The following is a 25938-nucleotide window of genomic DNA, read 5'->3' as shown; positions in this document are numbered from 1 at the left end:
TTGACTGTGGATATTCTGTACTACTAGTAACATGTACTAAGTCCCATTCTCTTGCAAATTTCCAAAACAACTGACTAGTAAATTGAGTACCATTGTCAGAAATAACTTTGTGTGGACTACCATGGACTGAGAAATGACGTTTCAACTGAGTAATAACAGCAGTGGATGCTAGGTTAGGTACTAAATCAATCTCAAACCTGTTTGAATAAGAGTCTACCAATGCCAAGTAATGAAGATTGTTCCACTGGAATATATCAGTGGCTACTGTTGACCAAGGTAGTTCAGGAACTTGACTTAGTTAAAGTGGTTCTTTTTGCAAATGTGATTTAATGCTATTACACACTGAATAAGATGAAATTATTTTATCAATGTATTTTGCTAGAGAAGGCCAAAATACTAGTCCTCTCACCTTCTTTTGGTAGATTCAGAACCTGAGTAACCACAATGCAAAAATCTGGATATATTCATGTTGTAAGGAACAGGAATAACAATTTTAGGACCTTTGAAAATAATGCCATCTTCCATCAACATCTCATCTCTGTAAGGAAAATAGGTTGGCACTTTAGGTGGTACACTAGAATGCTTTTATGGCCATCCAACATTAATGTAGTGGTTGAGCTTTTGCAAAATTGGATCAGTCTTTGTATGATCTCTCAGCTCATCAGGTCTTTTGGTAAAAAAATTACATGCTTCTGTGATGTCAAAGTGAAAATTCTCTTCATGAAGTTGTTCTGCTGTATTTCTAAGTGGTCTAGATAAGGTATCACTCAGATAAAGAAGTTTACCTTTTGTGTAGACCATTTTCAAGTTTTACTTTTGCCATTTCAGCATCATTCTTTCTAATCTTGCTGGAGCAGAATGCATAGCTTCTTTAAAACAGTAACTAGAGGTTGATGATCAGTTTCAATATGAATAGCTCAACCATAAATATAATTATGAAACTTGGAACATGCAAACACTGTTGCCAAAAGTTCTTCCTCAATTTGAGCATATTGCATTTCAGTTTGGGTAAGAGTTCTTGATGCATAGGCTACTGGTCTGCCTTCTTGAAGAATGACTGCACCAAGACCAAATTCTGAAGCACCACAGGAAATCATTACTGGCTTATTAACATCATAATATCTTAATGTAGGTGGGGTGGCAATTTTCCTTTTAAGGTCATCAAATGTTTTCTGGTGCTGTTCTAACCAAGACCAGGTAACATTTCTGAGAGACAACTCTCTCAAAAGTGCTGTCAACTCAATGAAGTCTGGTATAAACTTGCCTAGAAAACATTGTAGAGCTTGAACATTAACTGGTGCTGGCATTTCAAGAATGGCTGCTTGCTTGGACAGGTCTGGTGTCAAGCCAGTGCTGGTAAATAAATGACCTACATATGTAACTTCTGGTTGTCTGAATTTCCACTTCAGAGGATTGAGCTTTAAGTTCACTTCACATGCTCTGTCTAGAACTCTCTTAAGGTTTCGGTACTGCTGTGCTTCACCATTGCCTCCGATCAATAAATCATCTACTATTATGGCACAGGGATAACCTGAAAAAATTTGCTCAATTGCACGCTAAAAGAATACATTTGCAGAATTTATTCCAAATAGCATCCTTAAGAATCTGTATCTGCCAAACAGGGTACTGAAAGTACTCAGTAATGAGGATTTACAATCGAGCATCACTTGCCAAAATTAACTCTTTGCACCTAAGATAGAAAAAACAGTGACATTTGGTATTAGGGCTGTGACTACTTCGACTGTACGCATTGGATGATGTGGTCTCTTTAACTCATTCACTCCAATGGAGTTCAGGAAATTTGCACTGTAACTTCCAGTGCGCGGAGCCTAAGCCTTTTGACAGAATCAAATTATGTCCTCACATTTCAAACAAATGTTCATATTTCTAGAACCATAGCGGTTATGAAAGAAGTATAAATAGCAAACTCTTCAGCACAAACTATTTTTATAGTGGCAGTATTCTGTAGGTTCTAGGTTTTAAACTGAATTTTATAAGTTAAAGTAAACACAGGAACTATTATGTTTGTAATATTTTGTAAACAACTTACAATATCTCAGCAACTACTCAAGTTACACATACTGTAAGCAGCATTTTATTCATCTAGAGGAGAGCTTTCATATGAGGCTAAGAAGTTCTGTCTGTGTTACTTGGTTGTTGAGATATTTAGAAAAAAATTGAAAATGATATCTATATAAATTAATATAATAAAAACAACAGTTAAAATCGCTTTACCTGCACTAGACAGAGATCAAATATTAATGCAGTTGAGCTTGCCATTGTGTAAGCTTTAAGAGGAAATCTTTTAAAACCTTGTACATAGCATGGTTTTGGAATCATTGTTGCAAATATTAAAAAGCAATATTTGACACCCAGAGTCATCAGTAGGAGCTAACTGCAAATGCACCTGGAGGCATCACTCAGATGTAATGAGTTAATGCTTTGTTCAAATCTCTTGGGTCAATACATATTCTGATTTCATCTGAGCCTTTTTTGTGAGCTGCTACCATAGACAATACCCATTAGGTTGGTTCTGTAAGTGGAAAAATTAATCCTTGCTGCACCAGTTTATCCAACTGAGCTTTAACTTTATCTTGCATGGCTATCTGAGCTTTTCTTGCTGGTCTGACCACTGGATTGACCTCTGGGTCTAATTTCATAGAATACACAATTGGAAGTTTGCCCAACTTGTCATCGAAAACATCAGCATACTCTGAGAAAATAGCTTCAGTAAAATTAGAACTCGGATATGTGCTTATCTGTTGAACATCTTCAGTAAAAGAAAGCAAATTCATTCTCAGACTATCTCTGAGACCCAACAATGACTGCACAGATCTGTGGACTACATAGAATAACAAGCTGTAGCAGTTCTTGGCCAAGTAGTATGAAAGTACTACTGAGTCTTCTGTCTGAATTTCTTCACCTTTATAAGCAACAAGTTTCACACAACTGGCCACATTGAGTTGTTCATTAGCTCTCACTTTAGCAAAAGTATCTACTGACATAACGTTACACTTTGAACCAGTGTCTACTTTGAGCTAGGTGGATTTGTCATTGATCTGGACAGTACAAAACAGTTCATTTCTTGTTAACAAATTCACTGCATCAGCCTTTTCAACACCTACTGATACACCATCTATGTAGAAAGTAGACTGCTGCAGTTCTACTTGATCAGTTTGCTTTCTTGAGTGACCTTTATTTATAACTGTGTGAGTTTTACTTGATTTGCAAAACTTTTGAAAATGATTCCATTTTTTACACTTGTGGCATTGCTGACCAAATGCTAAGCATTTCTCTCTTTTAGACTCATGATTGGCACCACAATTACGATAGTTAACAATAAGGCTGGATTTGGGTTTTGCTGACTCACTCCTGTACTGCACAGAGTATGCTTCTTTCTTAGAACTTGTTGGAAACTACATGGTTCCCCTGGTGAATTAGCAGGGGCTGTGGCTGCCATGTGCTTAGGCCTGATTCTAATTGCCACATGTTGCATGCTATCTACATTTGCTCCAGAGCTTGTTGAAACCATATTGTTATCACTTGCAAGCATACTTGTGTGCCTTTCTGTAACTTCATGGATTTGACAAATTTATATAACTTTGTTCAACATTAAATCACTGTCACAAAGCAAAATCTTTTTCACTGCACCGCTATTAATACCACATACAAGCCTGTCCTGTATCAACTTATCTTTTAAGTCACCAAACCGACACATTTTGGGTTTGGTCAGTAATATAAGCTGCAAATGTTTCCCCTGGTTTCTGATCTCTTGTGCAAAACACGTTCCTGTGTAATGTAATATTTGCCTGGGGGTTACACAACTCTCTAAATTTGGTCTTCAAACACACTGAGTCTTTCCTTGATTCAGCCTGTACAACAATAAGATGGTTTTCACCTTCTCCTTCATATATTGCTTGACATACACAAATGAATGCTCTCTTTCTATGGCCTCTGACCCAGCCATATTTAACAAAATTAATGCCCTAATGCATGCATCTTTGTTGGAATAAGCTGCTTCTATAAAAATATCATACTCTTGTTCAAATATTCTCCAGTTCTCTGCAGTATTCTAATCAAATACAAGTGGTGAGGGTTTTCAAAATCCTTCGGCCATATTAACACATACCAGTGAAGGATTTTCCAAATATGCACAAACATATGTACATATACATATGCCAGAAATTAATGCCAGTACTTGTAACTATGCCCAATAGCACAACAAGCTTCTGAATAACTGAACTTTGCAAAATAAGTCTCTCGGGCAGTGTAATACTCTTGAAATTACTGTACTGTAAGAAATCACCTCTTATTAGTGTAAGAAACATTTCAAATAACTGTACTGTGTGAATGAACTGGGCAGGAGAAGCCCAGAGTAAGAAACATTTCAAAGTAAGTGCACTTTGTGAGTAAACAGTACACAGCATACTGAAACTTCCCCAAAATGGTGGCACTTCATTAAGTAACTCTATGCAGTGCGAGACATATTCTGTAATGGTGGCACTTTGCAAATAGACACACCCAGCACAAGAAACTTTTCAAAATGATTGTACTTTGACTCTACTTCACGAAATAGTTGGACTTTGCACACTAACAGACTCTTCAGAATACATGCACAATAATAAGCACACACTGTAAGCACTTTTACACACTTTGAGATACTTTGAATAACTTTAGTTATCCCCTAAATACAACATGAAGTAGTAGTGCCCTTTTTTGCCCTTATCATATTTGTTTTGCTCATTTAATCTCTTTTCATGCCCTTTGCACTTTTCTTGTGCTTCTTTTATTCTAAACATGCCCGTTTTGCTTTAAACTTGCTTGTTTTGCAATTTCGAGGTAATTTCTGACCTTTTATGAGCTTTTCTGACAATTGCTTTATCAAATAACTTAATCTTAAAAATTTTGCTTAATCAATAAACCTTTTGTGCCTTTTGCTTATTTAATAATGTGGTCTGTGCCCTTGTAACGCTCCGTTTCATCTTTTTTATAAAATAAACTGTCCGTGCAATGTTTTGTTACCTTTAGTGCTTTTCTCATTCAATTTCCTGCTCGTTTCTCTTAGTTTACCTTCACTATTATCTCTGCACCTCGTGGTTCTGAATATCAGTCTCCATCCCTCTTCTGACTCCATGTCGCTCGTCTAGTCAGGACACAATAGACAAGACTTTGTGGGTTCTGTTCAAGCAACTTTATTATGTACAAACTCATGAGGATTGAGGCTTAATACTTTAACTTAGGTAAACGTATAAACAAACTAGCTGTTATATTCACACATGTTCACTCTCTGGCTGCACTCTCAAAACTCTCAAAATGGCACTGAGTATAGCACGTGCTCGCTATTTATATACATGCATGTTTAGTCCTTGAAACACTTCTTAAAGACACAGCCCACATACTCTTTTCTACAGATGTGTGATAGTACAGATTTACTCACCATTATTAGGGTATTTTGGACAATAGAGACATCCACACACATATTTCTGTATATAACAGGGATGTATATAGAAATGCAGCTGTGTTTTGTGTATGATATGTATATGCATTATGTAGATATATGGGGAGAGTCTATGTATCATTGTAATATATATAGCTATATATATATTGGTATATATCTATTTGACATTATATAGCAATATATATACTATGTATGTGAGAGAGAGAAAGTGACAGACAGATATGTATAAGTATATGTCTGTATGTATAGACATACTTATACAAAACAGGTCATTTTGATGAAGCGGCAATACAATTATGTTCATTTTAACTAAGTGTATGGGCATGCCAAGTGTTACTGTCAGTAAGTGACTCCAGGCCATACATATCTGTACTCTGTACTCCAGTCTGGGATTTTGTGTGTTACAGACATTGACATCTGCCCCTGTTTCTGCAGTACTGCATTTCATTTAAAATGTCCACAGCATTCCCCAGTGGTCTGCTGTACTTAATATGTGACTGAGGATCATAATGTTGCACCACACACAGACTGACAGTCTGCATACCTCTCAACTGGACAGATTTTCGCAGAATGTCCAGATTTTTGCTTCATATGTTTGGTCTATTCCTCATAAATTTGTGGCTTTCTGGTAAATTATTGAATATGGATGTCACTAAATAATACTAAACAAAGACAAACATTTCAGTTTCAGACTTTATATCCTTCAGAAAATATGTAATAATGCAAAACCTTTTATTCCAGCAACTTTCCGAGTTTATATGAACAATATTTAAATTCTGACCCTATTTTGGGCCTTTGTTCCCCCAGTCTTTCTGGCTTTGTCCAGATTTCTTGCACTAAGAGCTTGAGAGGTATGACAGTCTGTGAAAACACCAACATCATAATACCTCACATGCAAAATATGTGGATACTTCCAGATTAGAACCATCAACACCATCATCCATGCTAATTTCCCTAGTCCATTGAGCCACACAGGCTGCCAGACAGAGAGGGGTCATTCATCACACAATCAAAATCATAAATATGTTCGTTGTTATTCCTGCATTATGTGTGACATACAATGTGTGATTGAGATTGCCTGTTCTGCTGATATACCATTGCTAACGTACTGTTAAAGGAGTTAAATGGAGCATTTCTGTGTTGGGGGTGGGGGAACAACAGCACATGATCTGTTGGGATAGACAGTAGTCCAAATATCATGTGACCCCGCTATTCAACATCTCCCTTGACTGATGTAGCAAATATTCCAGCCATGAGACCTAGTGATTATTAGGGAACACATACTATTGGGCTGGGTATCTGTAGTCCCAAGTGAATGTTACTTCTGTCCACATAGCCCACTATAGTTCCTTGCATAAATGCAGCATATCCATACATACAACACCATATTCTAGTAATCTTTACAGATAGTGTGTAGTTAGAGACTTGCCTTGTGAATGCAGCAGTTGACAGAACTGTAGTTCAGGGCTAAGTCTGTGTAATGCAAGCACTACACAGCCAATACATGGATAGGTGCAGGTTGTGAGGGTGGCCTGGCATCAACAATTTTAATATATGTATGTGGTAGGAGTAATATGTCAGTCCCTAGGGCCCTAGGTCGTCAGTGAGTGTGCTATGCATTGTCTATTAACCAAAGCCAGGGCATACTGACACACCTACATCTGCCTACAGGGACACCATCAGTGGGTTCCTCCTCCAAGTCTTCCTGTGAGTGTGGCTGTGGTGACCTAGGCACTGGTGGGGGGATGTGTATCCTTTCCCTTTGCTGATACTGCTGCAGCTGTTTCCACAGGATCATATTGTGTAGTATGGCACATACTGTGAACATATGTGCACATGTGGCTGGACAGTACTGCAGAGCTCCACTGGATATATCGAGGCACTGGAACCATGACTTCAGAAGCCCAAACACATGCTCTATGATGTTCCTAGTTTGTGCGTGTGCCTCATTATGGTGTTCCTCTGTAGGTGTGTGTGCATTTCTGATGGGTGTCATCATCCACGGTTCTAGTGCATAGCCAGCATCCCAAAGTAAATGGCCATGTGGGATGTGCCCTCTAGCAAACATCTGGTACAGCTGTGATGCATGCCAGATATGGGAGTTGTGATAACTTCCAGGGCTGCTAGTACACACTTTCATGATAATCTCCTGGGCATTGCACATAACCTGGCAGTTGATGGAGTGGTATCCCTTATGGGTGATGTAGATTCTACCCTCCTCACCAGGTGGTGACTTGATGTGTACATGAGTGCAATCTATGGCACCCAGTACCTCAGGGTAGTGTGCTACACAGCAGAAGTGTGACATCGCTGGCCATCACCTGAGGGATGAGGGGAAAAGAAATGTGCTCACTGGCATGTGGCAGCATGGCATCCAAGAACTGGTGTAGAACCCTGGATGCTAATGCCTGTGAGACCCCCATTATGTCCCCAACTGGTCTTTGGAAAGTACCTGTAGCTAGTATCCTAAGGGCTACACATACCTTTGTTTCCACTAGGATGGATTCCCATCTGTTGGCTCTGGGTCTGGGCTGAGGATGGCAGAGTTCAGTGAGTTCTTGCAGTATGTTCCTGTCCACCCTGTAGCACTCTACAATCTCCAGCTCATGTAGCTCCTGGAAGGTTACGCTGGGCCTGAACACTCTTTTCCTTCTCTGTCTAGGCCTATTGTCAGCAGCACCTGCAGCACTGACCCCAGCATCTAGCACATACAGATGTAGCAGACCTGCAGCAGCCACTAGCATTCTCTCAGTTAAAATTCCCAAGTCTGTATTCTAATGGTGCAGAGTATGGGGGAAAATAATATTGTAGGGTGTATGCATACTTTGTAGTGCTCTGCTGTAGGTGCGGACTGTGATTGGCTACCTATGATGAATTCTACCTGGCTAGTATATCATTAACATCGTTTAATGGCCCTAGTTTAAGTTAAACAGGGGTCAAAATTAATTAATATGTCATTGGCTTTTAACTACATTCAGCACTGTGGTGCACTGTGCAAACAAGTGCCCCATGGGTAAACGAAGCTTAGCACTTAGTGTACACACATCCCCCTGAAATGACAGACATAGCATGGTGGCATGCCACAGAAACATGTAGAAACACACACCCCTTAGCTAAACAAAGCTTACAAGTTAGTGCAAACATACCCCCTGAAAGGGACTCTCAGCATGGCAGAGCACCACGCAAACAGGCTCAGCTAAGCTGAACTAAGCTTAGATGTCATTAGACACACCCTCCCTTGATGTCAGCTACCTCATCTGTTAACACCACCATGGTTCTCTGGATATGATTGTCCCTTTATGCTATTCAGTAACTCCACCTCATTTGCATAGGGATCGATGCTCACAGCCTGGAAACTGCACACTTCATAGCCCTACCACGTTAGCAATAGCACCAATGCACCACTGTAGGTTACTCCACGCAAGGTCCTGTAATACATTTCTGTCACATAATATTAATTTTGTTTTTTCCAATTTTTTAAATGTTTTTACTTTTTTTAATAAAGCATGTTTGCGCGTTGTGGAGTGCCACACAAACATGCCCAGTTTATTAAAAAAAACATTAATTTAACTTATTTCCTTTAATTTTTCAGACACCTGGAGGATAGTTTTGCACATAGCTGTATGTGATATGCCATTTATGTCCATCTATCTACATTTTTATAGCCCCTTTTGATGGTCTACTTTCCTGTACACGGAATTTTTCTGTGTACAATACGGACACTGACAGGGGGTCTGAAGAGCTGCCTATCTGCTTGCTGGATCACTCTACCTGCCTCATTTGCATGAGATCCATCTGCTTATGAGGTGATTTGCAGGCCACAGAAATTCCCGTGTTGGCGCATGCATCCGCACCACCCAGCAGTGCTTACTGAATCTAAAACCTGCTTACTTTTGTGTAAGTAGTGCGGCACAATGCCTATGCAGTAAAAAAACACTGTGTAGGCTTTATTAAATTCCCTCATTTTTCTTGCTTGATTTATCAGTCTTCAACAGTTATCTGAAGGTTTGGCAGCAAGTCCAGTCTTGAATGAAGAGGACACTCAATAAGCAATATGGCAGAGATTTGACTAGTCATAGTATGAGTAGCATTTTAGGTTGTAAACAAGAAATTGGGTAACCTTTTATGAAATGGTATGTTTGTCATTTACTATTGCACAAATTGCTTGTTTAAGACTTTGCACAAATTACTCGGCAAGGCCCTTAGTTATTAGATACAAAGGGGAGAAGTAATACTTCAAATGTCATTTTTATGAAGGAAATGTCTGGAAGTCAGCTACCTTAAACTGAGAAAAAATATCAATTACTAGTTGCTGGAGAACCAGTTTCTAGCAAAGTTCTCTTAGTACTTCCCCAGTGTGAGGTAGAATTGTTGAACTCATAGTAAAGACCTGACCTCTGGTAATTTAGAACATGTCATCTACCAACAAAAATGCTATTCCTATAAATGGCCTGGCAAAAATAATATCTATTCACTGCCAGGGTAATGCAGTCACTCCCACAGATGCAGTGGTGTACGTATTGGCTAGTTCTGTATCATTTGTTAGCCAACACATTTCAGTGCCAAGTGTTCTACCTCTTTATCAGTCCTTGGCCACAACTCATAACTTTTAGTAAGTGCCTTTATTTTTATAGGTTCATATGTGTTTACTAGGATAATGACCACAAGGGCCTTTTTAAACCTAGCCATGCATCCCAAATCTCTGACAGGTTCTGACCCTTGAAAAGTGTAAGCAGGGACTTTGCAGATGAAACATTTACAAGCTAGGGCCAGGGAAATGAACCATTTACAAATTGCCTGTTTCCAATAGAGACATAAGTGTAAAACCAGTGATGAATTTCCTGTTCCCCATCCAACTGTCCAAGTTGCACTTGAATTGGGTTAGGGAGGAACTCTGCTTTACATGGATGGAGAGCCTGTTCCAGAGATGGGGTAATCTCTGGGATACATACCTGTCTCTCCAGCAGGTCCTATTTATATCACAGGCAAGGTTCAAGACTTAGAACGAGTAATTCTGGTGCTGTTTATTTTGCAGATATGCAGGAGGTCCATCAGAGTGAGGTCTGACAATACCCTGTATGCAGGCATAGATCTCCCCTCAAAGGCCTGTAGGAAACAGAATACAGGAATAGAGCCTTGAGGCGGTCTGCTTAGGACATTTTACTTATGCCCTGTATTCTTTTAGTGAGGAACCTCTGTGAATGTTCCAATTGTTGGATATGCCTGGTTAGGCACATACCAAAAGGGGCATTGTACTCAATGATAGGTCTGATAAATGCTAGATACAGTGGAACAATGACTTCCTTGGACTTAGATGCCATACCTTTGTTTATAAGTTGCGCAATATACAAAGATTTCCTCACTACGATAGGCACGTGACGGTCAAAGGCTAGATTACTATCTATGTGTGTCCCTGCTGCAAAATGACTTAAATGAAATTCTTCTAACACTATAGGTCACAATAAAGTTAGTATGATAATTAACCCCCACATTATGCAGCCAGCATTTAAATCAAGTTCAATTCATTTTGCGGAATGGTTACCAAATAGTTTTGTTTGGCTGTCCAGCTATTTTGTGCAACAATATATGCTTCTCATAAGATTTTGTCACATCTGGTTTTTGCTGTTAATATGTCTGCAATTGGCAAGCTATCCATTAGACTGAATGATGTCTTATCAAGTGTATTCTCTTCTTTGTATTTATTACTTATAGTTTCCAGCAGAAATTCAAACAAACCATAGCATATGCATGATGAGTTGTACTTATACCGAATTTAGTACCAGTGTCCTCTCAAAAACAATTTATGTCATTGCACTTGGGAGCTGCTATGGTAATCATTTGCCTCTGTGGACTAAAATTGTAGATCATTGGATAGTGGTCTGTACAAGTACACATTTTCTTCCAAATGGGTATTGATTAATCAGTTTGACAACCCACCCAAGACTTAATGTTTATTTGTCCATATTTTTTCTTAGCTGTGAAATAGGAACATAAAGCAAACTTTGTAGACCTCTCACTTCCATTTTCCATAATGTGTATTATTACTGCAACAGTATCTCACAAGCAGACAACACTGGCCAGCTTCCCCAGAAGGAGTGGGTATGATGCATTAAACCTGTATCAGATGTCACCAACTCTGTGACCTCACAAAATGAATGTTATTCTTTAGTTTACCTTTTTAGTCTACTAACTTGTAACTACAAATTTAGGGTATGCAACCAAGTTGCCTGGTATGTAAAATCCTTTCATAATAGTTCATAAACCCAAGGAAAATCTTCGCTGCTAAATATCTTCTGGTTGTACAGCCTTTACTACAGTCTGAATTTTCTACTGACACTTATGAAGTCCTTGGGCATCTGTAATGTGCCCACAATATGTGAAAATGGGCTTCAAGAATTCATACTTGTCTCATCTATCTCTTAGCCCATGCTACTACTATAATATTTTAAGGCCTGTACTGAAGTTTCAAAATGCACATCTGTCGCTCCAGTGATGATGGTGATTATCATTGACACTGGACACTGCGGAATTCCCTGACCTGCTCTATTGCCCATTGCTAGACAGAAATGTTAGAAATTATAGAAATGTTATAACGGTAGATGCCTTTAACGGTACTGATTGTTAGTAGAATCTTTGTATCTTCTTCTGTATCCATGTGGAGGTAGGTATGAGCTAAGTCCAGCTTTGAAAGGTGTTGCCTATCTAACAGACTGGCAAACGTCCTCAGTTCTTGGTAAAGAATGCTGTTCGCTTGTAGTATCAGATTAACTCTGACTTTGAAGTCCCAGAAAGGCTGATCTTGAGTTGCCATTTTCTTCACCATAAGGATAACAGGGTTTCCTACGGCTTCTAGTCTACTCTCAAAAGTATTAAAACTTCTACCAGATGGTCCAGTTTCTTTAAAACTAGTGAGTAGGTAACATAGGATACTGGGCATTCTTTGCAAAACAATGAAGACATTTTGTCTTAAACTACAATCCAACACCTGACAGCTGTACTACCTTTAACAAAATCTGAAATTTACATAAACAATCAATACAGAGATACAAAGCAAACTATCTCATATCCAAGAAGCTTTCCTTCTTTAATAAACCCAAACACGTCTGGCATGGGGTCAGTCCACTCATTGGATGCAAATTCTGTCATGACAAATAAACTCTGCACTTGACCCAGACTAATCAAGGACTGCTCACCTGCTCTGACTTTGCAAGAGAATTTAGCCACCTTTCCTAAACTATCAACAGCATTTCCACTCACTCTTTTCTCTCACAGCCCCTCCTTTCTACTTCAAAAAAAGTCACATAAACACTTAGTAACCTACTTGAAGACCTACCCACAGATCCCCCCACCATGTACAGACCACATTTGCCATGGTTTATCTACCACTCCATGGAACTTCTAATCCAGCCTCTTTACCATAGTTTTAATCTCTGCCTAACACAAACTATAAAGCCAAACATCTGGAAAATAGCACTCTTTATCTTTCTGCCCAAATAGTCTAAACCTCAAAACACCTCTGAGTTTTGTCCTATTTCTATTTTACCAACTGTAGCAATGTGCATTATAAAATATATATTCATCTCTCAAGCTACATTAATAATGTCATCTCCTTAACCTAAAATAGCATGGATTCTGGGCAGGTCATAGTATAATGATGGCATTCTAGTGTTTAATTGATGACATTCCCCAAAACATGGGCAAAGATTACTTGACAGAAGTAATATTAATTAACCTCTAATCAGCCACCAAACTCCTCTTTCTGTCTTCAGAGCATTGGCATTAGTAACACATCCATTACCTGGTTCCAAGACTTATTATCGAACACATTCTTCACGGTTAAATTAGGCTTTTCATTCTCTCAATCCACATCTCTTTTGGTGAGAGTACCTGAAGGTTCTGTTCTCCACTGTCCTCTCCTCTCATTAATACACGACCTCGTGACCTTCCTGCTCTACAACGTATCATCTATGCTGATGAAATGGTGATCTTTAAGTCCAATCACAAAGTTTTTTTCTGATCAAGTCTGAGGCTTAAGGCTGACAAAAGCGCTCAAACTAATAAACTGGTTGCTGTGGATTTATTGTTTGTGTTACTTGCTTCCATCTCTGCGTACGTTTTTTGCTTTCATATGCTTCAATCACAAGTACTCTAAGATTGAAATACAGCTACAAAAAGACTTTAACTCTCACTCTTCCTGGCTCATTAACCATAAACTAATACTTAACCCAACAAAAATAAAAATTATGTTATTAGGCACTACCCAAAAATTAAAAAAAAAAATCACCAAAGTCACTTGATTTCACTACTCCTTGTAGCACATGAATAGAAGCAACCAAATCCTTAAAACACTTTGATTTGCTCCTAGGCTAGTCACAAACATTCCATACCCATAATGAGACATCAAGTGCAAAAGATGTGCCAGGAAAATCACAGCTTACCTTTCCAAATCATCCAGGGCTGCTATAGGCAAAGGAATCACCGTGGCCTAAGTTCCATATGGTACCCATAATAGCCACAGTCTCTAAGAAAAACTCCTCCATAACATACACTATAGAAAAAAAATCTGTGGCTTTGTCACTAGCTCACCCTCTAATGAACAACACTTCCTCACCCTCAAAAAAGTCAAATGGCTACCGTTGCAGCACAAACCTTCTCCAGCCTAACTTATTCCAATCATTAGCTGACAAACCTTGTACTAAATACACTCACTAGAAACTCAAATGCTTCTCCCAAACAACCCTACCCCACTCCAATTCCCCACTAACCAAGCTATATTGAAAAAACCACTCTTTCTACATCTTTGCTCCTACAATCCCTCACCAACCTAAAGGGACTTCAATCTCCCATTTTCCGTGTTCAGAGCTAAGTTTAAAAACATTCCTCCATAAATCAAATTGTACTTGCCACACTGCAGGCAGAATCATGTAAGGGCCTCTGAACCACTAGCCTTACTCTCTCTCTCTCTCTCTCCCCCCCTCTCTCAACTAACATATCTTAGCTTCATCTCCATCATCCCAAGGCCTGATTCATATTACCCCACAGCATTTCCACAATGATGTAATCCTGAAATAATATAATGTAGAATTGTAAAACATGCATTTCTCTCATAATTGTTGCTATATTAATTGTTACTGTACAGGTTTTGTTATACTTATTTATTTTGAATCATTTGTGTATTTAGATTGAAGAGGGAGAAAATGATATTGTAAAAGGAAAAGGTATAAACAGGAAACCAGGAGAGGTATTGTAGGCAGATGAAATGAATAAAAAATTGGATAGTTTTGTATGAACATTGCACAATGAGAGCATTTTATAAGTCGTGGACAGAGTGAAGGTTACATTTAAAGAAATATACAGAAATTTATATATTTGTGGGTGGAATTACAGCTAAGGAAAAAGAAAAAAAATGATATGAAAAGATGAGAAAAAGCATGCTGAATAGTGTAGAAGAATATATAGTGACGTTTTCAGTAAAGAAAGGGAGATATATGAGACAAAAGAAAGTTGAGGAGTTATTTTATAAACAAAAATATTCTGTTAGGAGAAATGGACGAAATATCTCCATACCTGGCAAAAATAGTATAAGACAAGTGTGTGATAAGGGAATTGACAGATGAGCAAAGGAAAATAAAATGCAATTGAAAATATATTTGTATTAAGGAGGTTTCCAGAGAAAGCACTGATGAATGTAATAACATATGACGTGTTAAGAATTTTCTTTCAAAGCAAATGAAAGTTTGCAATATAAGATTATTTTGGATGAACTAGATTTTTATTATACATTGATGATGTTATAGTTATTGCAAGAAATGAAAGCTGGATGAAAACGTATGGACATATTATTGAATGATACTTTAAAGAAGGTGAGGATTACAGTTGTTAAAGAGAAAAGTAAGAGTTTAGGTGATGTTACTAAAAGTGAAGATATTTGTATTTCTGATAAGAAAAATTAGTTACTTAGAATAGTGTTTGGTAAAGAAGACGTAAAGGAACATTGTGAGGCAGTGATAGAAAAATAAAAGCATTTAGTTTATCTTTTTAAAAAGAAAGTGTACTTAATTAATTTCATTATTTTTGGTAGGCTGGGTTATATAGGAAGTGTATATGAATGCATTCAAGTGAAAAAGAAAGAAAAATAATACAACTGATGTTTAGTGTTATATGCAGATCAATACTGAAGCAAGGAAAAAGGGAATTCTGTATCTGCAAGAAGAAGAATAAGAAGGTTAGGATTGTGCAAAAAGCATCTTTGCACTTATACTGCATGTTCATATGGAAAACTAGAAAAAAATGGCTTGTTTGCAAACATTTTTGAAGTTAAATATAATGTATTTTAGGACAAAGTGAAAGTAGGAAAAAAGGGGGGAAAAGTTTATGAATAAAGAAGATAAAGAATACCAGAAAAATATTACAGAATATAAATACCAAATAAATTAGAAAAAAAGAAAGAATGGTATCGTAAAGTGGTGTGCAATTTTTATTATTTAAACTTTGGAAAAGACTGAGAAATGAGGTAGTTGATCCTATAAGGGAAAGAAGATCAATAGTTTGGTGTGTTAAAACATACTAAGATTTTTACTGGGACTATCAATTACAAATGACCTGTAAAAGGGAGTATATTATACAAGAGAATGTGATATCACGTTTGTATATATTGTAGTCAAATAGAAGCAGGAAAACATGATTTTTAGGATGTTAATGGGCAAAGAAAGACTGAGATTGGGTATGTAAAGGAAATCTTATTATAAGCATAAAAAGCAGAGGATGTGAACATGAATATGATTATGTATGGATATTATGGGAAAGGATATGCTGGTGTGAAGGAAAGAATTGATAAAATAATGTTCTGGGTGATAATGGGAAATACGGAATGAAAGATTAAGAGAAGTTTGTAAATAAATAGAAGACAGACAGTTGTGGACATTTTGGAAAAGATAAGGATTTGGTTGTGGAAAAAGGGTGGGAGTAATGAAAAATTAAATTAAGTTTTGTATTTTAGTGGACTGATGAGTTATGTCAGTACATATGTACATTGTGCAAATTCAAGATACAATAAATATTGTAAATACTTCAAACGCTATATGTAAATATTGAAATTGTTGTAAAATAGTGTAAAGTTTTTTAAGACCATGTGTGGGTTGTACAAAGAAATAAAAAATAGTCTTTTGATAGATGTTATGAGATCTTTTATATCCTTCAGAGCTACGAGCAGTTCAAGCAGATGGGACCATGGTTTAACATCTCGTCTGAAGAATATTTTTACTTTGTTCTGTTTTGTGTATGTACATCTTATTGTCTGTCTGTTACAGTTTTTGTCTTCTTTGTTAATTATTTCACCTGGGCAGTACCTGCAAATGGCCATTTGTGATCAGTGTGTATCAATGGTAAAAAATGTAAAATAAAAAATAAAATAAAAAACAATTTGCCCTCAATGTGCTGCAGAGTATCAGTGCGACTTTTATATACCAGACCAGCATCTTTCAATATCAGTTCCAGTTCTTTCTCAGTAGTTTACAGGAGAGCAAGTCAGGACTTAAGGCTTTTTTATCTCTTTCCAATAAAGTCACAACTTTTTTAAGCAGTCATAACCTCATAAGAGTGCACCATAGTTTTCTATAATCTACAGGTCTAAAGCCTGACATAACCGTTACACTCTACAGTCACATGTAGCACCCAAGTGGTATAACATTTTCACGAGTGTACGTGTTGTGAAGGGCAGAAGATGAGTTCAGTTATTTTTAGAAAAAAAAAATGATTTGTAGCGATTATAACGCACTACTAAAACAAAGAATCTTTTGTCCAACTCCAGATTATTATGCGGCCATTTATAATGGGTAGCAGCCAAATCACTTGCTTGTTGGTTCTACTTATGCTAGATAACTCTTAAAGGTTCAGTACAGCTATCATTGTCAGAAACTTCTGAGACATTATCCACATTTTTCTTTTCACTATGACACATTTTATCCTTTACCTTATCACTGTGGCAAACTTTCTGAATATGGCCCAGGAAGGGTCCTGTCTGCACCCTTCATTTTTGAATTTGCACTAAGATGGAAGATTAGACATGTGCCTATAATAATAGTACAACTTCTCATTTGTACTTTTTTCTGTCATTTTACTTAGTTACCAGTTTTAATTCCACTTTGTAACTCCAGAGCATCTCTAGTTGCAGGTTCCACTGAAATTGCAATATTCGCTTCTTCTTTTCATGTTAAATCTGTCTTCGATTTCTGACTCTTTTCAAATCCTTCATGGAAAATTTCACATACCAGATGATTAAGTAAGGCATTATTTAAGCCATAACCAAACTGACAAATATTTTGATACATTTTTTTCAGGTCTTTTGTTTAAACTGCAATAAATTTTCTTTCATATTTTGCTATTGGATCTGAAACATTGTGATTATCAATGGCTTTGGGGACAATTGTTCAGAAATCACTGACACTAACTTATCGAATCCCTTATCAGCAGACTAGTCCAGGATGGTTAAACAGTTCTGAAGGATATATGTTTTTTGCCGTGGCAGGGCGAGCTACCCAGCGGTGTGAACCTTGGCTCTAGATGATCATCACTGTTAACATAATACCCCAACCCCATGTGCAAAAATGGGAAAAGGGGTTGTGGGCGGATGGATATGTTTTTTGCTCCTGTAGCCCTCAAAAGTGCAGAAATATACTACTGATTAGTTGTATCATTTGTAGCAAGGTACTCTTAACAATCTCTCAACTTATATGGTTCAATTTTCTGTAGTGTTATCATATGCATCACATTTATTACTATTTATCATGTTTGTGTCCTCTGGTTACTCATGTATCACTGCTACCATGGACACTCTCCTTTTCACATTTTCACAGCATGTTAACACTTGTATATCCCACATTCATCACCACTGAAGTGTCTTTATTGGTTTGTAGACACTAACAAAAAAAGAACATGCATGCAAAACAAGAAGCAAGAGACCCCTGCTGACTAATGCTTCTTTATAAACACAGTTTAACTTTTAATCTCAGGCAGCAAACTGCAAGGCATTATTTATTAAGGTCACAACATATCGATCAGAGACAGGTATTGAGAACAGAGTACAGATCAGGCATGACGCTATTATTACCAGTACATAGCACTAGAAATACTTTTAGATGCCCGATTGTTCTATAAGCTGGCTTTCCGTCTTCATAACAATTCTGATTCTAGACTCCTGACTTAGTAATTCTCCATTATGTTATTTTTGCCAAACCTGTCATACTTTCATGTTTGAACTCCAAACAAGTAATGAACAACATGCCAACTGCACCTTCGTCTTGGCTTGGACACCAATTGAAATGTACCAACTCAAAGCCCTAGCCAGGAGTCTTCATACTATAAGCAGGTTATCAACCCTGAACTACAAGATATTCATAATACAGCTAATTTGCCTACATTGATAATGCACTGTAGCCTGCAACAGATTCACTTGACCCAGTACAAATAAATGCAGACAAATACAAGCTAAATCAAATTAAACTAGATCCAAAAATGCACCTTTCAAGTCTCTGCAAAGTCACATTCAAACTGTTCTTCCAGTCCATGGAAATTCCCAAATCAGTTATACAGATTTTGGATCACCACAGGTGCAAGAGTGTTCATTTATTTAGTTATTTTAAGCAATTATGCATTTGCCTTTATATCTTCACATTTTTAGTGTTTTGTAGAGAATATGTGAATCTGAGGAAGTGGATGGATCTACAAACATTTTTTCAAAATGTTAGAAATAATGTAGAATTACAGTGGCTATACATATCAAAAAATGTTTGTGCAGTTATATTTACTGCAAAGTTTGTCTTTTCGGCTTTTCCCGATTAGGGGTCGCCACAGCGGAACTCTAGTCAACTAATAATTGGCAGTCAATTTTTATGGTGCAGAGTTGCCAGCCCAACGCCCAACCTTCAGCGAAGGCACGCCCACTCATGCATGTCTTTCGGATGCCACTTGACCACGGGGAAGACATGCAGATTTCACACAGAAGGCACTCCAGCTGAGAATCGAACAGGAGAACCTCTTGCTGTGAGGCAACAATGCTACCGCTCTACCACCGATGCTTAGTTATGTTTACTGCAATATGAACTGCAAAAAAAAAATGTCCTCACCAGTGCTTTAGGATGAAATTTGAAGTGGTCATATCATTAGAATACCATGCTGAAGTTTGCCTCATAAGTATCCAATTGTTTTTACTTCCTGAGCAGAACTAGACTTGTTGCACTATAGATAGCATAGCTTAGAACTGACCTAAACTGGTAAATGTGGTTTTACTACAAAGTTCAGTATATTCCTTAATGAAGAACTCTCTGATGTGTGTATTTCTTATGGATGTTAAGGACATCCCAAAAAGACTACTACAGGACAGTTACTGCAGTGATTAAATATGTTAGTAATAATTTAAAATACATCATGATAGCTCCCAAATCTGATCTTTTAGTGAAAGAACTTACCTGTACAGGTAAAAACAAAAAATATATAGCCACTCCAATAATTGCAGTAGGACCAAGAATTACACACGAATATATTGTACAGACAAGTAATAGCACCGGTGCGCCCAGTGCAATTGGGCAAAATATTGCAGCTTCGAACAGACGATGCCCATCATTAGAAAGTAAGTTCATAACCTGTAAATACATTAGTAAATAACATATTGTTAGAGTGGCTTAACAGCAATAATCACTTTTCTGTACTAAAACATAATTATTTTACTTTCAGTATAAGCACGGATGAGCTGAGTACATATTTCATTCATTTATTTGCTCTTTCATTCATTCCCCAATAATTTGTTTAATCCATTTCAGGGGTGTGGGGCTAGAGTCTATAGTGGCACTCACTGTATGAAAGACAGAAAAACTAATTCTGAAAGGGGTGCCAGCCCACCACAGGACACACACACACACACACACACACACACACACACACACACACACACACACACACACACACACACACACAGACACACACACACACACACACACACACACACACACACACACACACACACACACACACACACACACACACACACACACACACACACACACACACACACACACACACACACACACACACACACACACAATTTGAAGGATCACCAGTTCATCTATGGCAAGTATTTTGGTGTTAGAAAAAAACAAGAGCGCCCATTGAATATCTACATAAATGTATAGAGGTTGGAGGATGTGTAGAGTTCAAACAAACAAACAAACAAACCAAACTATATATAAATTATGTAGCTAGATATATAAAATGTGTGTACTGACAATATATATGATGTACCACTCAGAAGCAAGTGACAGTTTCTAATGATGAGCAGAAATGCAACATCATTAGAATCTTGGCTACAGTTTGCAATTAATTTGCAATTTGTATGCTGCACATAGTTCTGATAAATTATTGCCACCATTTTACTGTTGACTTACTGAGAAAAAAAGTGACTTGCATACTTGGAACTCAGTGTTTCCATATAGGTAGCATAAAATTGTTGGCTGTATGTGCAATAGCTGGTATGGTTAGCTAGAAGTCACTTGACCAATAATTTATTCCCTAGGATAATTCATCACACAAGACAGAATTCAGGGCCATGGTCTACTCTGTGGATCACTGGTCAGCAGAGAAAAAATGGGAGAGAATCATGTGATTCGGAAATGAGAAAGAAGAAGAAAGAGCAACCCAGTCCACATAGATATGAGATGGTGAACAAGTCCCAGCCATAGTATACTGTGCCACAGATCTAGAAAAATGGAGGAAAATAGTGTCACTATTACCCAGAGTAAAATCTCTGCAGTGGTGATTCATTCATGATTTGTAAACAGCTGGGACGATGGCATTAGCAATACAGTCCAGGTCATGTCACATGCTTCACTACAGCAAAGGTAGCTTACCACACCATACCAATAGCAAGAGAAGCACAACACATTGACCCTCTTCAACTAATGACAAATGACTACCTACACACTTGATATCTATGTGCCATATGTGCACACCACAAGTAGATGTTCGTGATCATGACAATAGAATTATAGCCATGGCATCTTCCATTAGCCCCTCAGGGGCATCACAGGCACAATGCAACCACATGCAAATAGTATCCTTGATTAGTTTCTAAACAGATGCCGGTCATGGGAAAGAGTTAATCTAAAGCCCAGTAACCCGGCTGAAATGACAGCTGTGATACAGAACTTACATGATGCATACACACGTAGCAACATGGGTGGTTTGAATGGTTGATGCCTTACCATATTACAATATGCATTGTTTCAATCCTGTAAATATGTAGGCGTTTAGTGATGATAAAGCACATATATCGAATGTATTTTCCAACAATCCTGAAAGCATTCATAACACTATAATCTGACCTGGGCATGTCCTTTAGTACCATAAAGCACATGCAGCAGCTGGAGAGGCCACAGAGGTTACTCACCAGGGAAATCCAGGGCCTCAAACATCTACCTCTACCATACACAGACAGGCTAAAAGCCCTATCCCTCTACTCAGTTTAATACAGACTCCTCAGAGGTGACCTCTGTCTGGCATACAAGGTGATCACGGATCTCACCTTGATGGGACTGCTGCATTATCTGCAAGTCAAGCTTCATTTGAGTAGCCCACAAGTGTGGTCTCAACCTGGTCTGTGACATTAATAAGACGTGTTGGCAGGACAGATTTGTGTCCAAGAGATTCCCCCAGCTATGGAATAGACTCCCTCTCCACATCAAGCAGCACAACCTGGATAACTGGATGGGAAACAGAAAATATACCCCTAGAATTCCACCTGTGTCCCTGCTGGACAGGGGCATTAGTTGCTGAGTTGTCTAAACATGGACTGACTCTTGCCAAGGCTTATAAGGGTCTCAGGGCCAATAACCTAGTAAACCCCCATGATCCTATGATCCTATGACCACATGGGGCCTAAATGGAGATGCAGTTACTCCCAAGAGCTATATCTGCTCATGGTGTTGAAGAGGCCAAGAAGACATATGGCAATGTTCTGTGACAGATCTACAGTAAAACAGACATGTGTTTGATCACCTAATATGTGATTCCAGTGCCTGGAAGTCTCACATGGTGCAATGAGTTTGCACCACAAAAGGCAGGCACCATAGTCTTGGTATGTTAAATGACACATAACAGGACTGCAGATAAATGTATAGAGGCTGAACCATGGCAATATCAGACAGGGGAAGATCCAGCACTAGGCAATAGAGTAAGGCCTTGTGCTGGCAGGGGTATCAGCCACAACATTAAATTAAAAAAAAAAAAAAAAAAAAAAAAATGTTTCTACTTTGGTCAGCATGTGTATATTGCTGCTTTAAGAATTAAACAAAACAAGATTTTTTTCCTCCTTTCTGCATCCTGGTGCTTCCTGCTTTCTCCACATCTTGCTTCCTGATTTCAGCCAATAACACTGGAGCAAGCACACATTTAGAGATGGTGCAAGATTTACGCGCAATGTGCAAGCCTATACACCAGCGCATTGGCATGTTTGCACCACAGGTGCAAGAATTTCATTAGGAGTGGAGTGTGTAACAACATTCATTATGAGATGAATGGATAGCAGTGTTTTTTAATGTATAGCAGGACAGCAGTAGAATGGACAAGAGGTCAAGCATTAATTACAGCAACAGAATGGAGTGGAACAGCACCATGTAGGTATGACTGCAACAGACAAGAGAGAGAGAGAGAGCAGTGTGTGTGTAAGTAAAATGCCCTACTTAGGCAGGGTAGTTTACTTAAGTGACTTGCTCAGGCTCTAACCAAGCAAGAAAAAGCAAGAGCCTTTACCCTCTGCATCAAATGCCATCATCCTTTTTCTTTTGTAAATCAGGATTTCAGTCAATGTCAGTCATCAGGGTTCTCAAGGTTTTTGTGTTGCACAACATACATGTTGATGCAAGACCTGTTCCGATAACTTTTAAAAAGTTTTAGAGAAGTCTTCTTTTATTTGTCTCCACTTTTGCAGAACATGTCTGATTTTTGCCTCACATTTATGCCCTATCTTCTGTGACTCTGCCAAGCTACATCAACAAATAGCATTCCTGGGCTTTTCCCGGAAAAGGGTACATCCATTGGTGGATCCTAGGCTGTTAGCAAATGCATTACACATTTGTCTTTGAATTCCTGCACCCTTCACATAGAACTTCACTATATGCTATTTGAGTATGAATCCCAGTATGTGTCTGGCATTTTAATGGGTTGCCATATGCATTTTAACTTAATGTGAGTTTTAAGACAAGTGACATTTACTGTTGCTTATGCTAAGTCTGTTTTCAATGTGCAACTGTTTTGTTTTGTTTAGCAAATGGCCATCAGTATTTGTGCTATAAAATTTCAAATAAGTTTTAAATTTAAACCCACATCTTTATAATCATTGAAAAAATTAAAGAAGAACATGTTATGTACACTAACAATTTGAACAGTGTTTATGGTAATTGGACGGAGAGAGTCAATTATTGAGACACTGAAATGGCTGGGGAGAGGGCTGGTGCATTACCCTGCCTAGAACCTCATTTGACAATGATCTGGCTTTGATATCAGATCATTGACAGATGAAGTTATCAAATGAGATCAAAAGGTGAAAGAAGCTGATGGCAGAATGCAAGGAGATAGCTAAGGATGACCATGTGCATAACTGTACTGTGCTCATATTGCAGATATTCAGCCAAAAGGGTAACAGATAAGAGAGCGTGTGTGTGTGTGTGTGTGTGTGTGTGTGTGTGTGTGTGTGTGTGTGTGTGTGTGTGTGTGAGAGTATATATGTGTGTATGTGTTTTCTGCAAGATTTATACGTGTTTGTATAAATAGTTTTATATATATATCTGTGTGTGCGCATGCACGCATACACACACACACACACACACACACACACAAACACAAACATATATATACATGTATATAATGTTTATGCATATGTATATGTATGTTTCTGTATAAATGTATGAGTTACCTTCATTACTTTGAAGCGGCAACATTTTGAATGAAAAAAGCCAGTACAACTGATCAAAAATCAGCTGACTGAATGTGCCCACTTTTTTCAGTGCATTATTACGGTATGATGGAGATCAGGGAATTTGCACTTTCCCCACTGCAGTGCAATCTTCAAGTTGGTATATGTAATTATCAGGGGTTGTGGGAGGTTTAAGGAGGGCTTGCAAACTGCAAAAAATAGCTTTTGTTTCTTTTTTTTTTTTTTTGTTTTGTTTTTTTTTTTATTCCACATGATTTGATTTTAAGTGTATATTAAATTTTGTGATTCAAATTCTTTTAGTGCTTTGACAGGTGTTTGAAGTTTTGATACTTCAAATGACTGTCATAGATGTATATGTTTGTGTGTGTGTGTCTGTCAGATGCACAGAAATGAAAGGTGCATGGCTTCAGATGACCAGAATTTCTGATGCCTTAAAAATGGCCCATTTTAGCACCTTTGTAGAAAACAATGACAAAGGCCTTTGACCTGAAATCTGAGTTTTCTCCAAAGATGGTACAGTACTTCTAGTAAAACAGGTGATTTGTGTGCAACATCAGAGGTGTTCACAACTTGTTTACACAGACAAACATACATACGCGTGTTTGTGTGTGTGTGTGTGTGTGTGTGTGTGTGTGTGTGTGTGTGTGAGTGTGTGTGTGAGTGTGTGTGTGTGTGTGTGTGTGTGTGTGTGTGTGTGTGTGTGTGTGTGTGTGTGTGTGTGTGTGTGTGTGTGTGTGTGTGTGTGTGTGTGTGTGTGTGTGTGTCCATAAAGATATACATATGGATCTTCTTTGGAAGCTTGACCTTTCAAAACTTTGAACTTCATATGGTCGAGACCATAACATCTAAGTTTTGAAAGTTCAAAACCTCAATAAAAACAAATAGAAACAACTTTTTTTTTTACATTTATGCAGGGGGTCCAGCTCCCCTGCACGCCCCACACCCCCTGCTAATCAAATATACCAACTTCGAGATCGCACTACAGTGAAGAGAACAGTACATTTTCTGTTCTGCTCTGTACAATGCTCTCCATTTAAACCATTCAAAGTTTCAAAACTTCAATCTTATGTTCTCGACCATATGGAATTCAAACTTTTGAAACTCTGAGCCTCCAAAGTAGACTATATATATGGGACATATATGGGTCTATGATGTCATGAGACAAAGTTTAAAAGACTGAAAACCAAAATGTCTAAAAATAATGAAAACATTTTTTATTGCAGGGGCCATGCCCCGTTTGCCCCCCACATCCCCTGCTAATTATATATACTAACTCTGACACACCAGTGGAGAAGGGGAAAATTCCCATTTTTAATATTTTGAGTTTTAGATATTTTGGTTTTCAGTCTTATGACAGACACATAGATATATGTCTCTCTGTCTCTCTCTCTACATATATATATATATATATATATATATATATATATATATATAGAGAGAGAGAGAGAGTTTCATACATATGTAGATACATATACACATATATATTCATGGGTGTACA

The 25938-nt window shown here is 37.9% G+C and overlaps 1 protein-coding gene across 1 annotated transcript in view; it reads right to left on the bottom strand.

Moving 5' to 3' along the window:
* Nucleotides 1-25938, bottom strand: part of ABCC12 (ATP binding cassette subfamily C member 12) — a 1155696-nt gene that overhangs the window by 608036 nt on the left and 521722 nt on the right. Inside the window, exon 7 of the mRNA XM_044081948.1 lies at nt 19924-20097. Coding sequence (XP_043937883.1) covers nt 19924-20097 — 174 coding nt within the window. The remainder of the gene's footprint in view (nt 1-19923; nt 20098-25938) is intronic.

This window comes from Protopterus annectens, chromosome 8.part1 (assembly GCF_019279795.1).
Source record: "Protopterus annectens isolate FY-2018-M chromosome 8.part1, PAN1.0, whole genome shotgun sequence".
In the NCBI taxonomy this organism is placed as follows: domain Eukaryota; kingdom Metazoa; phylum Chordata; order Ceratodontiformes; family Protopteridae; genus Protopterus; species Protopterus annectens.
The sequence above is the reverse complement of the archived record's forward strand: the minus strand, read 5'-3'. Positions and strand labels throughout refer to the sequence as shown.